The sequence below is a fragment of the Populus alba genome, chromosome 13 (genome assembly GCF_005239225.2).
Source record: "Populus alba chromosome 13, ASM523922v2, whole genome shotgun sequence".
NCBI classification, from domain to species: domain Eukaryota; kingdom Viridiplantae; phylum Streptophyta; class Magnoliopsida; order Malpighiales; family Salicaceae; genus Populus; species Populus alba.
Window position 1 is genome coordinate 15,697,878 of NC_133296.1, and position 10,614 is coordinate 15,708,491.

At 37.1% G+C, this 10,614-nt stretch overlaps 2 protein-coding genes across 2 annotated transcripts; both read right to left on the reverse strand.

The window, feature by feature from the left end:
- Positions 1-491: 491 nt before the first annotated feature.
- LOC118028137 (cell division control protein 48 homolog C) lies at positions 492-5,686 on the reverse strand. The gene is made up of 10 exons (XM_035031668.2): positions 4,665-5,686; positions 3,327-3,943; positions 2,896-3,048; positions 2,391-2,507; positions 2,143-2,247; positions 1,729-1,794; positions 1,549-1,613; positions 1,266-1,467; positions 956-1,120; positions 492-870 (listed from the first exon to the last, which is right to left on the reverse strand). The coding sequence occupies exons 1-10, from the start codon at positions 5,596-5,598 to the stop codon at positions 823-825; spliced, it is 2,472 nt and encodes an 823-aa protein (XP_034887559.1). The 5' UTR covers positions 5,599-5,686; the 3' UTR covers positions 492-822.
- A 660-nt stretch (positions 5,687-6,346) lies between these two features.
- LOC118028150 (F-box/LRR-repeat protein At3g26922) lies at positions 6,347-9,297 on the reverse strand. Its single transcript, XM_035031689.2, has 3 exons — positions 8,277-9,297; positions 7,004-7,174; positions 6,347-6,887 (listed from the first exon to the last, which is right to left on the reverse strand). The coding sequence occupies exons 1-3, from the start codon at positions 9,246-9,248 to the stop codon at positions 6,609-6,611; spliced, it is 1,422 nt and encodes a 473-aa protein (XP_034887580.1). The 5' UTR covers positions 9,249-9,297; the 3' UTR covers positions 6,347-6,608.
- Between the last annotated feature and the right edge of the window lie 1,317 nt (positions 9,298-10,614).

Here is a 10,614-nt window from a genome sequence, read left to right on the forward strand (position 1 = left end):
AAGTTTCGAAACTAGAACACCCTGAACCTGAGCAACAATACTGATGGTTTAAAGGGTCAACGAGGTTGCTTAGATAAACAAGTACAAGAAGCCTTCTAGTTCTTCAATTGGCGCTTGCATCGATCCAATGACACTCAGCAATAATACTTTCAAGAACCTAAAAAAGTGAGCTATAATTTTAACCTCATAGATTCATCAATGTTCCTCTTCAACCCCATGGTTTAACATTTCAACAATGTTACCGCTATAGTTTTTCAAATGTTTCAATTTTACCCTTACTAGTTTATATCTTCTCATTTTTTTACAAACCATAAATATCATAATATATATATATATATATATATATATATATATATATATATAAAATACTAACTCATAAACATAATCAATTTTGGAAACTATAGGGGTAACACTGAGAAGTTTCAAACTATTGGAGTAGGAGTGACAGTGATGAATCTATAAGGATAAAACTGAAGTTTAACCCAAAAAAAGAGATAAAGGACGAGGCACTCTTTTTATTTCATTCAAGAGCACACCTTTTTATCACATGTATTGGTAGAGTAAGATTGGGCTTTCGTCATCTGCCTCAACAAACATGTGAAGAGAAGAAAATGGCAACACAAAAATACAAAAACAAAAACAAAATTTCCACACAGGAGACAGCTTCCCGCACCTCCAAATAACTTAGTGCAACTAAATTCAGGTGAAAGGACTAGCAAAATTTTCACCAACGAGTATTGTCGATGCAAGCAATGAGTTGTGTTCAAGGATTCCTTGCTCAATATCTTCTATAGATCATCAAAAGTTAGTTTGCGTCTCTTCTCATGTTGCTTTGAAACTCTCTGACCAAGCTTTGTAATATTGTATTTGCTGCTTACAAAGAAAAAGGGGTTAGACGAATATAAGCGAGGATTTCTGCTCTGTGTTATTAGACACCAGTAAGAGAGAGCTATACCTTCTCTGACACGGATGGTGAAATTTTACCCAGGGCTTGCTCAAAATGAGTGGCTGTGATATTAACTGCTGGCTCGTTTTGTGCGGCCATGATTGTACCTGAAGTCTCATTCGAACGTCTTTGTCTCTTGGCCTCCTTCAAAGCAGTCATTGCAGCTTCCTCCATCTGGGAAATAATTCCAATCCAAGTTAACAAGCAAAGGCTGGTCAAGTAAAGTCAGACCTCTTGAAAGTATCACAAGAATTAGAATGTGTTCCAGCTCTAACATGTGTCAATAAAAAAAACGAGACTAATAGAAACAAAGACAAACCAGCTTCCTAAGATCAGCCCCGCTAAAATTTTTACAAGCCTCCATTTGACCGATGGCAGCCAAGTCGACACTAGGATCAATAGGTTTTCCTTTTGCGAGAGCCTTTAAGATCAATCCACGGTCCTCTGAACTTGGCAGAGGGACATAAAGAAGTTTGCCAAACCTACCAGGCCGCAGGACAGCAGGGTCCATCACCTCAGGTCTACCATCAGAGACACCAGCTTCAGTGAGAGAAGTGGAGAGGAGATGAGAGGAAAATGAAAGAAGAGAGAGATTAGCGTACCTGTTAGTGGCACCAATGATAAAAATACCAGGGCGCTGATCTGCACCATCTAACTCTATAAGCAGCTGCAATTATAAGCATTGCATTCAATTGACATATACTAGGAACAAGTTGATGATATGGATTACATAGAGAAAAACAGATGTTTTAATTCAGTTTATGTCATTGCATCTTATTGACCTGATTTAAGAGCCTCTCAACAACCCACCCCCCTTCTTTTCCACGCGTTGTTGTCAAAGCATCCACCTGTATAAAAACAAAATAAATTGTTGCAAAGGACAGAAAATTTAATGGACTTCAGATAACATAGAAGTGCACAAAGTAAAGAAAGCCTCATCAGCCAGAAAAAAAACCATTGTTAACGACACAGGTCATTAGATGGAAATCTCACAAAGTGAAGTCAAATAGATCTCAGAGGAAAACAATCCAAATACAGAGTATCGTACAATTTCCAACATACACAAAAAAAAATATCAGAGATCATTAGAGTATGAGAAGTGCCAAATATTTCATCTATCTTTCCAATCCAGGTCTCCATTATGTCAAATTAAATAACTGGATACCGATAAATACAAAGAAAGGAGAGCCACAAACCTCATCGAAGAAGATTATGCATGGCGAGCACGTTCTTGCACGACTGAATAACATCCTAACTGCCAGTTCGCTTTCTCCAACATACTTATTCAGAAGTTCAGGACCCTGATAAATTATGGAATTCACAATCATTAATGTTTTGAGACAGATTTAGAACAGATTCAGTAAGAAAACTGTGATATCATGGCACCAAAAAAGAATTGAATGGAGAAAAAAAAAATGAGTTAAGAATGAATGGAAGGACTCACCTTCACATGAATGAAGTTAGCTCCTGCCTCGTTAGCAGCAGCCTTAGCGATCATTGTTTTGCCACAGCCAGGAGGTCCATAGAGCAAAATCCCTGTCTCTAAATTCACTCCAAATTTCTGAATTTACAAATAATGCGTGTGATTAGTAAGTGAATCAACCAGAACAATACAACTATGTTGTCATGCTAAATCTAACAGAACTTAAAAATAATAAATACAATACATATGAAGTTACAGCCTAGTGCAAACTGCAATTTAGAATAAATGCAAGGAGGCAAAGGAAATGAAAATTATCAAGCATTAACCAAACAAAGAAATACTGTCTATTTGTTAGACGTCAATAATGTGCAATCCCTTATCAAGAGGAATAAAGTGCTTTGAAAAGATACAATTATGTTGCAGAAACTACATTCAACAGAAAATCAAAATATATAAATCGGTTCATTTTGAAACTTAAACAGAAAAGGAAAGGAAGGGAGGGGGGCAGAGAAAGTGTAACAGTTACCTGATAATCATCAGGATACTTTATACGACTAATGATATAGAGGTCAAACTCATCCCTTATATCATCAAGACCACCGACATCTTCCCATTTGACATTAGGGATAGTAGAAAATCCTTCTCTTTTCGATGAGGGCTGAACTAGCTTGGCTGCTTTCTGCAAGTGAAAAAAGGGGATTAATTGTCATCCTAATGTCAAACAAACCAAGGAATAAAGAAAACATAATGGAGTTTTTAAAAGCTTTTCATCAACAGGAAAGTCATAGGCTAAAGCATAAACAGAAGTTGAAGTACACCAAAGAAAACATAATGGAGTTTTTAAAAGCTTTTCATCAACAGGAAAGTCATAGGCTAAAGCATAAACAGAAGTTGAAGTACACCAATCTTGAAGTAAGAGAGCTTGAGACAATGACAGATAATGCAGTTCCAGATTACCTCGAAATCAGCCATTGTGATGGCAAGCTTTTCCATCTCCTCAGGCGACCAAGGTTGCTTCCACCAATCCTCATTGTCTTCCTTCTCTGTCAATTGTCCTGATAGCTCAGATTTTCTCTGGGAAGCAACTCTCCTCATGGCAAGATTACCAGCGGTGTTAACCAAAGCATTCAAATCAGCTCCAACAAAACCTGGTGTGGACCTAGCTATTTGCAAAATATCAAGAGAACCCTCAAGAGTACAATTTTTAGTAAGCACTGAAAGAATTTGAACCCTAGCTTTCTCATCCGGAACACCTAAATTAATCTCGCGATCAAATCTCCCAGGCCTCCTTAGTGCAGGGTCAACAGCATCAGGCCTATTTGTAGCTCCAATAATAAGAACATTTCCAGGTATTCGATTGGAGCTTTCTGAACTTGAACTGTCATCAGATGGTTTTCCTAGCCTGTGATGTTCATCCATGCAAGTCATCAATTGTGTCACAATCCTTCTCTCCATCTCTCTCTGTAAATTCTCTCTCTTTGAAGCAATTGCATCGATCTCATCAATAAAAATGATGGATGGTGCAGTCCTGTATGCTTTAGAGAAAAGATCTCGGATATTTTCTTCCGATGCACCTGAGATTACCCAATGAACCAATGTCAGTCATGTTAGTAGCTTCACTTGAAGCTTTTCCATTGCGGGACTCACTCATAGGAAGTTAAAAAAAGCCAAGATCATAACAAACAGCGTGATAATGGAATTATAACCAGCCAAAAGCCTAATTTCTGCAAACAAAAATCACTTCACTTAACAGATCATTAAGGGGAAAAGAGGCATTAAAGACACTCTGGTTTTGCATTTCTGGTCATGGTAGACTTCTTTAGTTCAAGAAAATAAACAAATGAATGGCATCCACGAGCAACAACCACAAAACTAATTCAAACACTCAACACCACATCACAAAACATTATAATCAAATTTCAATCACTAAAAAGCCTCTATTTACACAAACCATTTAAAAAGAACAAATAACACCACAATTTAGTGTTCATAAAGTGGAAGACATCCCAACAAACAGCATGATAACCACATTTTAGACGCTAAAACCCTACATTTCTACAAATCATATGCAATCTAGAAGATTAGAACTACCAGTAAAGAAAAACAAACAAATACCATCATGATTCTGCATTTATAAAATAGAGTACTCACAGACTCCTCAACGTCATAATTGCAACATGATAACAAATTGAATGACATCCAGCGAGACTCAAGAAACAGGGCACATTCAAACACCAAAACAGCAAATTTCCTTCAAAACCCACGTCAAAAAACTTCCCTTATGAAACTCCATACCTGAAACACCAGAAACAACCTCAGTAGCAGAAATCTTGTAAAAAGGCACCCCAGTCTCATTCGCAATAGCATGAGCCAACTTAGTCTTCCCACACCCAGGTGGCCCATGTAACAAAATCCCACTTATAGGACTAACCCCAAGTCTCAGCGGCACATTTGGATGATACAATGGCAAAAACACCTCCATTTCCAACTCCTCTAAAATCCCACTCAAACCCCCTAAATCCTTAAACCTCGGCCCCCCTTCCTTCCCCTTCGCATCCTCACCAAGCCCACCTTTCAGTTTCCCCAAACTAACCTCCAAGTCCTCTCCTTTTTGCTTTCCTACCCCTCTATTTCTCTCAATCATGTCAACTTTACTAGTAATACTTTCTTTTCTATCATTAGCAAGCTCAACTTCCATATTTTTCTCCGCAACCCCATAACTTTCCCTTAACATTGATTTCATCAAATCAAACTTCGGTGGCTCTAATGACGTCGAAGAATCCGAACCCGAATCCGACTCCGAACTGGACTCCGTATCGGAACTCGAAACCAAAATCGGGCCCCGATTTCGACTCCTTCTTCTAGAATACGCATTTTCAATCTGCATCAATTTCTCTTCACTCTCATCAATTCGCTTCTGCTTCTTACTCACAGTCGTGCTAAGGTTTGCTTCTTCGTCGTCGGAATCGGATTCTGTTTCCAATTCATGTTTTCTGAATTTCTTCGGCGGCGGTGTTTGTTGGTTTAGGGTTTGCTGGACGATGCGAGTTAGGGTTTTGAGTTCCATGCGGCGGTAATTGGGGTAGCTATTGCGGAGGTGGTGGACCATGTCGTCTGTTGTGGTGAATTTTTTGTTACAGGTGTCTATGTGGTGTTTAAGCAGTCTTTGGTTTCTTCCTCCTCCGCTTCCCCCGCCACCACCGCCGCTTCTTCTTCTTCCGCTTCCCATTTGTTTCGCGATACTGTGGATGCTCGAGGTGTTTAGCGGCAGCGGTGGTGGAGTTAAAAGAGGAGAAGAGCCGCTTTTTTGTGAGGGATCTGTCTGGTCAGTTCTTAACTGCCCGAATCAAACCATGGGCCTGTAAGGCCCAACAAAGTGTATTTTTTATTTCTTAGAAAATATATCTCAAAAAATATTTATGATTTATGATTTTTTTTTAGAAGGTATTTTTAAATCAGCTTCAAATTTTAGTTTTTTTAAGAATAATTTTAAGGCTATAAGGTTAAAATTGAAGAATTTTAAAGAAGATGCAAGGTTTGTTTACCATCAAATTTATTTTTATAGTTTAACTATATGTATTAGTTGTGAAAATAAAATTGAATGACAATCTTTTCTCTTAAAATTAAAGAAATTCTTAAGAACCATGGAAAACAAAATTCTCTTAAAAATGTTAATCTCTTGTATATTGGTAACCATCTCCTTTTAAATTTAAATCATATACTATAATTATATTGGCTAGGGTTGGGGGATTTGATAACCATGCATGGAAGCATCATGTGCAAGAAAAAAAAGTTCCAACTCTAGAAATATAATTCAACTGGTTAGATTCTAAGTTTGCTTTCTAGAAATTATTAGTTCAAGTTTTATAAATCTCAATGCCATTAAAAATTTACATGATCGTTAACTTCAGGACCCATAAAACTAGTCAAAATATTCACAAGCTAACCTGGACACTCACTTTATTCAAAAAAAAAAAAAAAAAGTTCCAAACTCACACACCTGCATAAATGGAAAGCAAGAATCACAGCATTCCTAGCTTTTAATCAATTGAAGATTATGATTGTCTAGAAAGAATTATGACTGTCAACAAAATTCAACTAAAAATTCCTAAAATATTCAGAGAAGCTAAGAGCAAATAGCAAAGAAACGGAGGACCGATTCGAGAAGGTGCTACAGTGAAACAAATGCTGCCCACCACCCATTCCTAGGCACCAGATGAAGAAATGAAAATGGGAACCTCAGCGCTCAGGGCTTCCTTCAACATGCAGTGAAGATTCTTCGTCAACTTCAGCCCTTGGAGGCCTTCTACGCAGAATAACGGGAGGAAGTGACGTTCCATTATACAAAGAGACTAGAACAATCTTTTCTAGGACAACTCCTTGCTTTTTCAGGAGGGACACAAATTGACTAAATTGATTTTGATTTTGTCCCGGCACGAATGCTTTCAGCCTGACTTCCTTGAGGTTTGGCATGAAGAGATTAATTGGTTTATTTAAGAGTTCTTCTGATAAACTCTCCTGAAAAATGAGAAACATGGTTTATTTACTCGTTAGATAGTAAAAAAGATTGCAAACATGGTCTGTATTGAACATATTGCCTGTTGGAACTGCAAAAGTTGTGTAGGGATACTTACATCTTCAACTACCTTGTATAGGGGATCAAGGTGCATCGTCTCAAGATTGGGGCAAAGCTCAAGCAATGCAGCCATGCCAAGAAGATCATATGTGGTATACCCGGTTTGTAGCTCTAAATGTTTAAGATTGTACAGCAGAAAATCTTTAGGAAAAACATCCTTGGGTGCAAGCTTTTTGAATCAGCATCATGCAAGGAAAGCAATCATATGATCATTTCATAAGATGATCAATTTAAAAATAATTTTGAGCTGCCACTATCAAGTTGCTCATAACATAAGAGTAAAAGTTGTTAATAGTAGAATTTCTTCCTTTCAAGAAAACCACTTGGAAATAATGATTGATGTTTGAATCAAGAGGAAATCAGCTGCTCCAAACTAGAGGTAAAGCACATTGATCACAAGAAAAGAATATTTGAAATTCAGAATATTGTGACGGTGCTTTTTCTATCTAAACGCAAAAAAGCTTGACAATACTACCACTGGCACTCAAGCTTATCTTGATATGCAAACATGGCTTTCCTAGCAATCCTTTTCTTGAATTCTTCAGTCTAAAATTGCTTAGCAAAGCATGTGCAAAGTGAGGCCCTTTTCACTACTATGTGCAAAGAATCTGATAACCAAACATGTTATACAAACAGATTCCATACAGTTTCCTTGATTACTGGCCACAAGAACAAGCAATTGCTTCACACAGTGAATCCGTAGTTTGCAAAGAAGGATGATAGAATGGAAGAGAGTTGTTAAAATGTTCAATGCACAGCCTGCACATTACTAATCCTTGACATCTGGTTACTCAAAGGACATATTAAGCATTAATAACCATGTAGTGAGCTTTAACTTAGAGTTCATTTAGCTGGGAAATTAATCCACAGACGAAACCTCACAAATCCATCCCTAATCAGTTCCTTTCACGTAATCAAAATATCTATCCAGCAGAGAACAAACCTTGAGTATATACACAGTAGTGATGATGAACAAAAGATTTCGTGAAAATCTCAAATGAAACCAAGCCTTACCAATCCCACCTATCTCAACCTTTCATGACAAGCTAGGGGACCTTATTCTGAGTCCTCCTTCCACGTTTAGAAAATGCATTTTCCCACACAATCACGTCTAAGAAAAACCAAAGGCTCACTTCTGAAGCATTTGAAACTTACGAAAAACAAGAAAAAAAGAATCGCTAACCTTTTAAATAAATCAACATTGCTACCGATGCAAACATTACACACTTAAGTCAGTAATGAACACAAACACAAAAATTGCAGAGCAATACCTTAAGCCACCAATTTTGCACCACGAGATGCTTGATGTGTGCAATTTGATGAAGCTGCTTCACTACTCTACACCACTGACCATAGTACTCCAATCCATGCACAATAAAAGTATGAAACTCAACCAAAGAAGACAAATTTTTAACACAAAACTGCCCCATCTCAAAGCAATCAATATTCAACCAAACAAGATTAGGACAATCAAGCTCCAAATGCAATTCTCTCTCAGCAGTATAAAAACTAGAAAGATCCAGCCTTTTCAACTTCTCTGAACAAAGCCTCAAATTCTCCATCCCATAACAATCTTCAAACTTTAAAACCTCGATATTAGGACAAGCTTTGAACAAATCCAAAACCGTGTCATCAGTCATATAAACCTGATCAAAATAAACCTCATTCATTGACCAGAGATTCATACTTTCCATATTAGCAGGCAATGTCAAATCACATCTACACAACTTCAAGACTCTAACTTTACTGTTTCTAAGAGCTGAAAAAGGGAAATCATAATTGGGTTTTGCTTCTGGTTCAAAAATATGAAAACTTTTATCAATAAAGAAATCAAGATCAAGTTCTAAAACTTGGTTCTTGATTGCATAACGTACCCATGAATCAACATGGTACCGATACCTATCCTCATAGATGAATTCAAGCCTGAATTTTTTAAGGGGCAACTGGGGTTTGAGAATTAGTGTTCGGTCAATGAATTCTGAAAAGAATTGGCGGGTTGTGGAGAAATTGTTGTAAGGAGGGAAATGAGTGTAAGAGAAGTTTAGAGATGGGACTAAGGACCAAAGAGGTTTCCATTTTGTGGAAATAAGGCTTGTTGTGATTGTGTCTAGTGTGGGGAGGAAAGAGAGGATGCGGATCAGGATGTCTTGTGGGAGATCGTTAATGTTCGTGACTGTTGTGGCGGTGGCGATAGCGGTCGCGGTCGCGGTCGCGGTCGCGGTGGCGTCTGGCTTTTCTTCCATTTTGTTGTTTTCAAGATTCTAAAGAAACTCATTGAGTGGCCATGTAACGGCAGCAGTTTGGGTGACTAACGTCGTGTCTTCTTCTTTTAAAGGGTTAATTGTATTTATTTGGTCCTTGTAGTCTTGAGATTGTTTAGTGTGGTCTATCAACAATTTTTTAAATTTAAGATTACTAAATTATTTTTATATAAGCAATGTTATAATTTAATCTCCATCACATATTGTTGTAATCATAAATAATAAACAGATAAATATTAAATATAGTATAAACTATAAAAATATTTAAGTAATCAAGATATTAGATAAAGCATTGTGGACGCAACAATAAACACTACATTAAGCCTAGGTTTCAACATCAGAACCCTTTTGATTTTCCTATTCCTTCTCCTATTAAGCTTAATGATTGCTGTTGAAGAAAATAAACAGTTGCAAAAAGGAAAGGATGTAAGTCGAACAGATTAAATAAGATCAGTGGTTTTATTTTGGTCTTTCACCACAAATTCGAGTCCCAAGACCTAATAGCTACACCGCAAAGCAGGTACATCCTCCAATCTGTAAGACCTTGAAGGAATTTCTGGCTATAAGAACTCTAAACCAAAACATTTTAAGACATCATCAAGTTGGAGTTGGAAGCCTCTGCTACTGCGATACAGTCTATTAAGTTTGGCAAGGCAAAGACAGAGGGCACAGATCAAGTGTATTCTGACCGATCCATGACCTCTCCATTCTTGCTCGAGAAGGCGTCGGAAAGTATGTGTTAAAGCTTGAAAAACTAATGGAACTTCTAAAGGGTTAAATCATAACACTAATGGTGTTGGGAATGGAAGTGGAAGAATGATGAGGACCAAATTATAAAAGAAAAGGTTGGAAAAACACAGCTCTTTGTTTAAATCAAAAGTCATAACTTTTAGTGGAAAAAACAATCTCCAACACTCCGAGCGAGGAACCATAAACAACAACCCATTACAGAGCCGAAAACCTTGAAAACACCAGTAGTTTTTAGAGGAAATTAAGTTGTTTTACTTTAAAGCCGGACTCTTCAGTAATCTTGATGGAAAGTTAGTGACGAGGCTGGAAAAATTCTCAGTAAAAACGATTGGAGCCTTGGAGGTGCTTTCTGGAGCTTGATAAAATTATCAGTAATCTTGATGGAAAGTTAGAAATCCCAATAAGAAAGGATGAGTCTGTGGTTGTTACCTAATGTCAAGTACTTGTACTGATATATATATATTAGAATAATGTAAGTGGAAGAATAATGTAACTATTAGAATATATATATATATATATAGATATATATATATATGATTTAAATCGGTTTGGTACCCATTTAAGGTTAAATTATCACTCCTAAAATTATTAATAGATA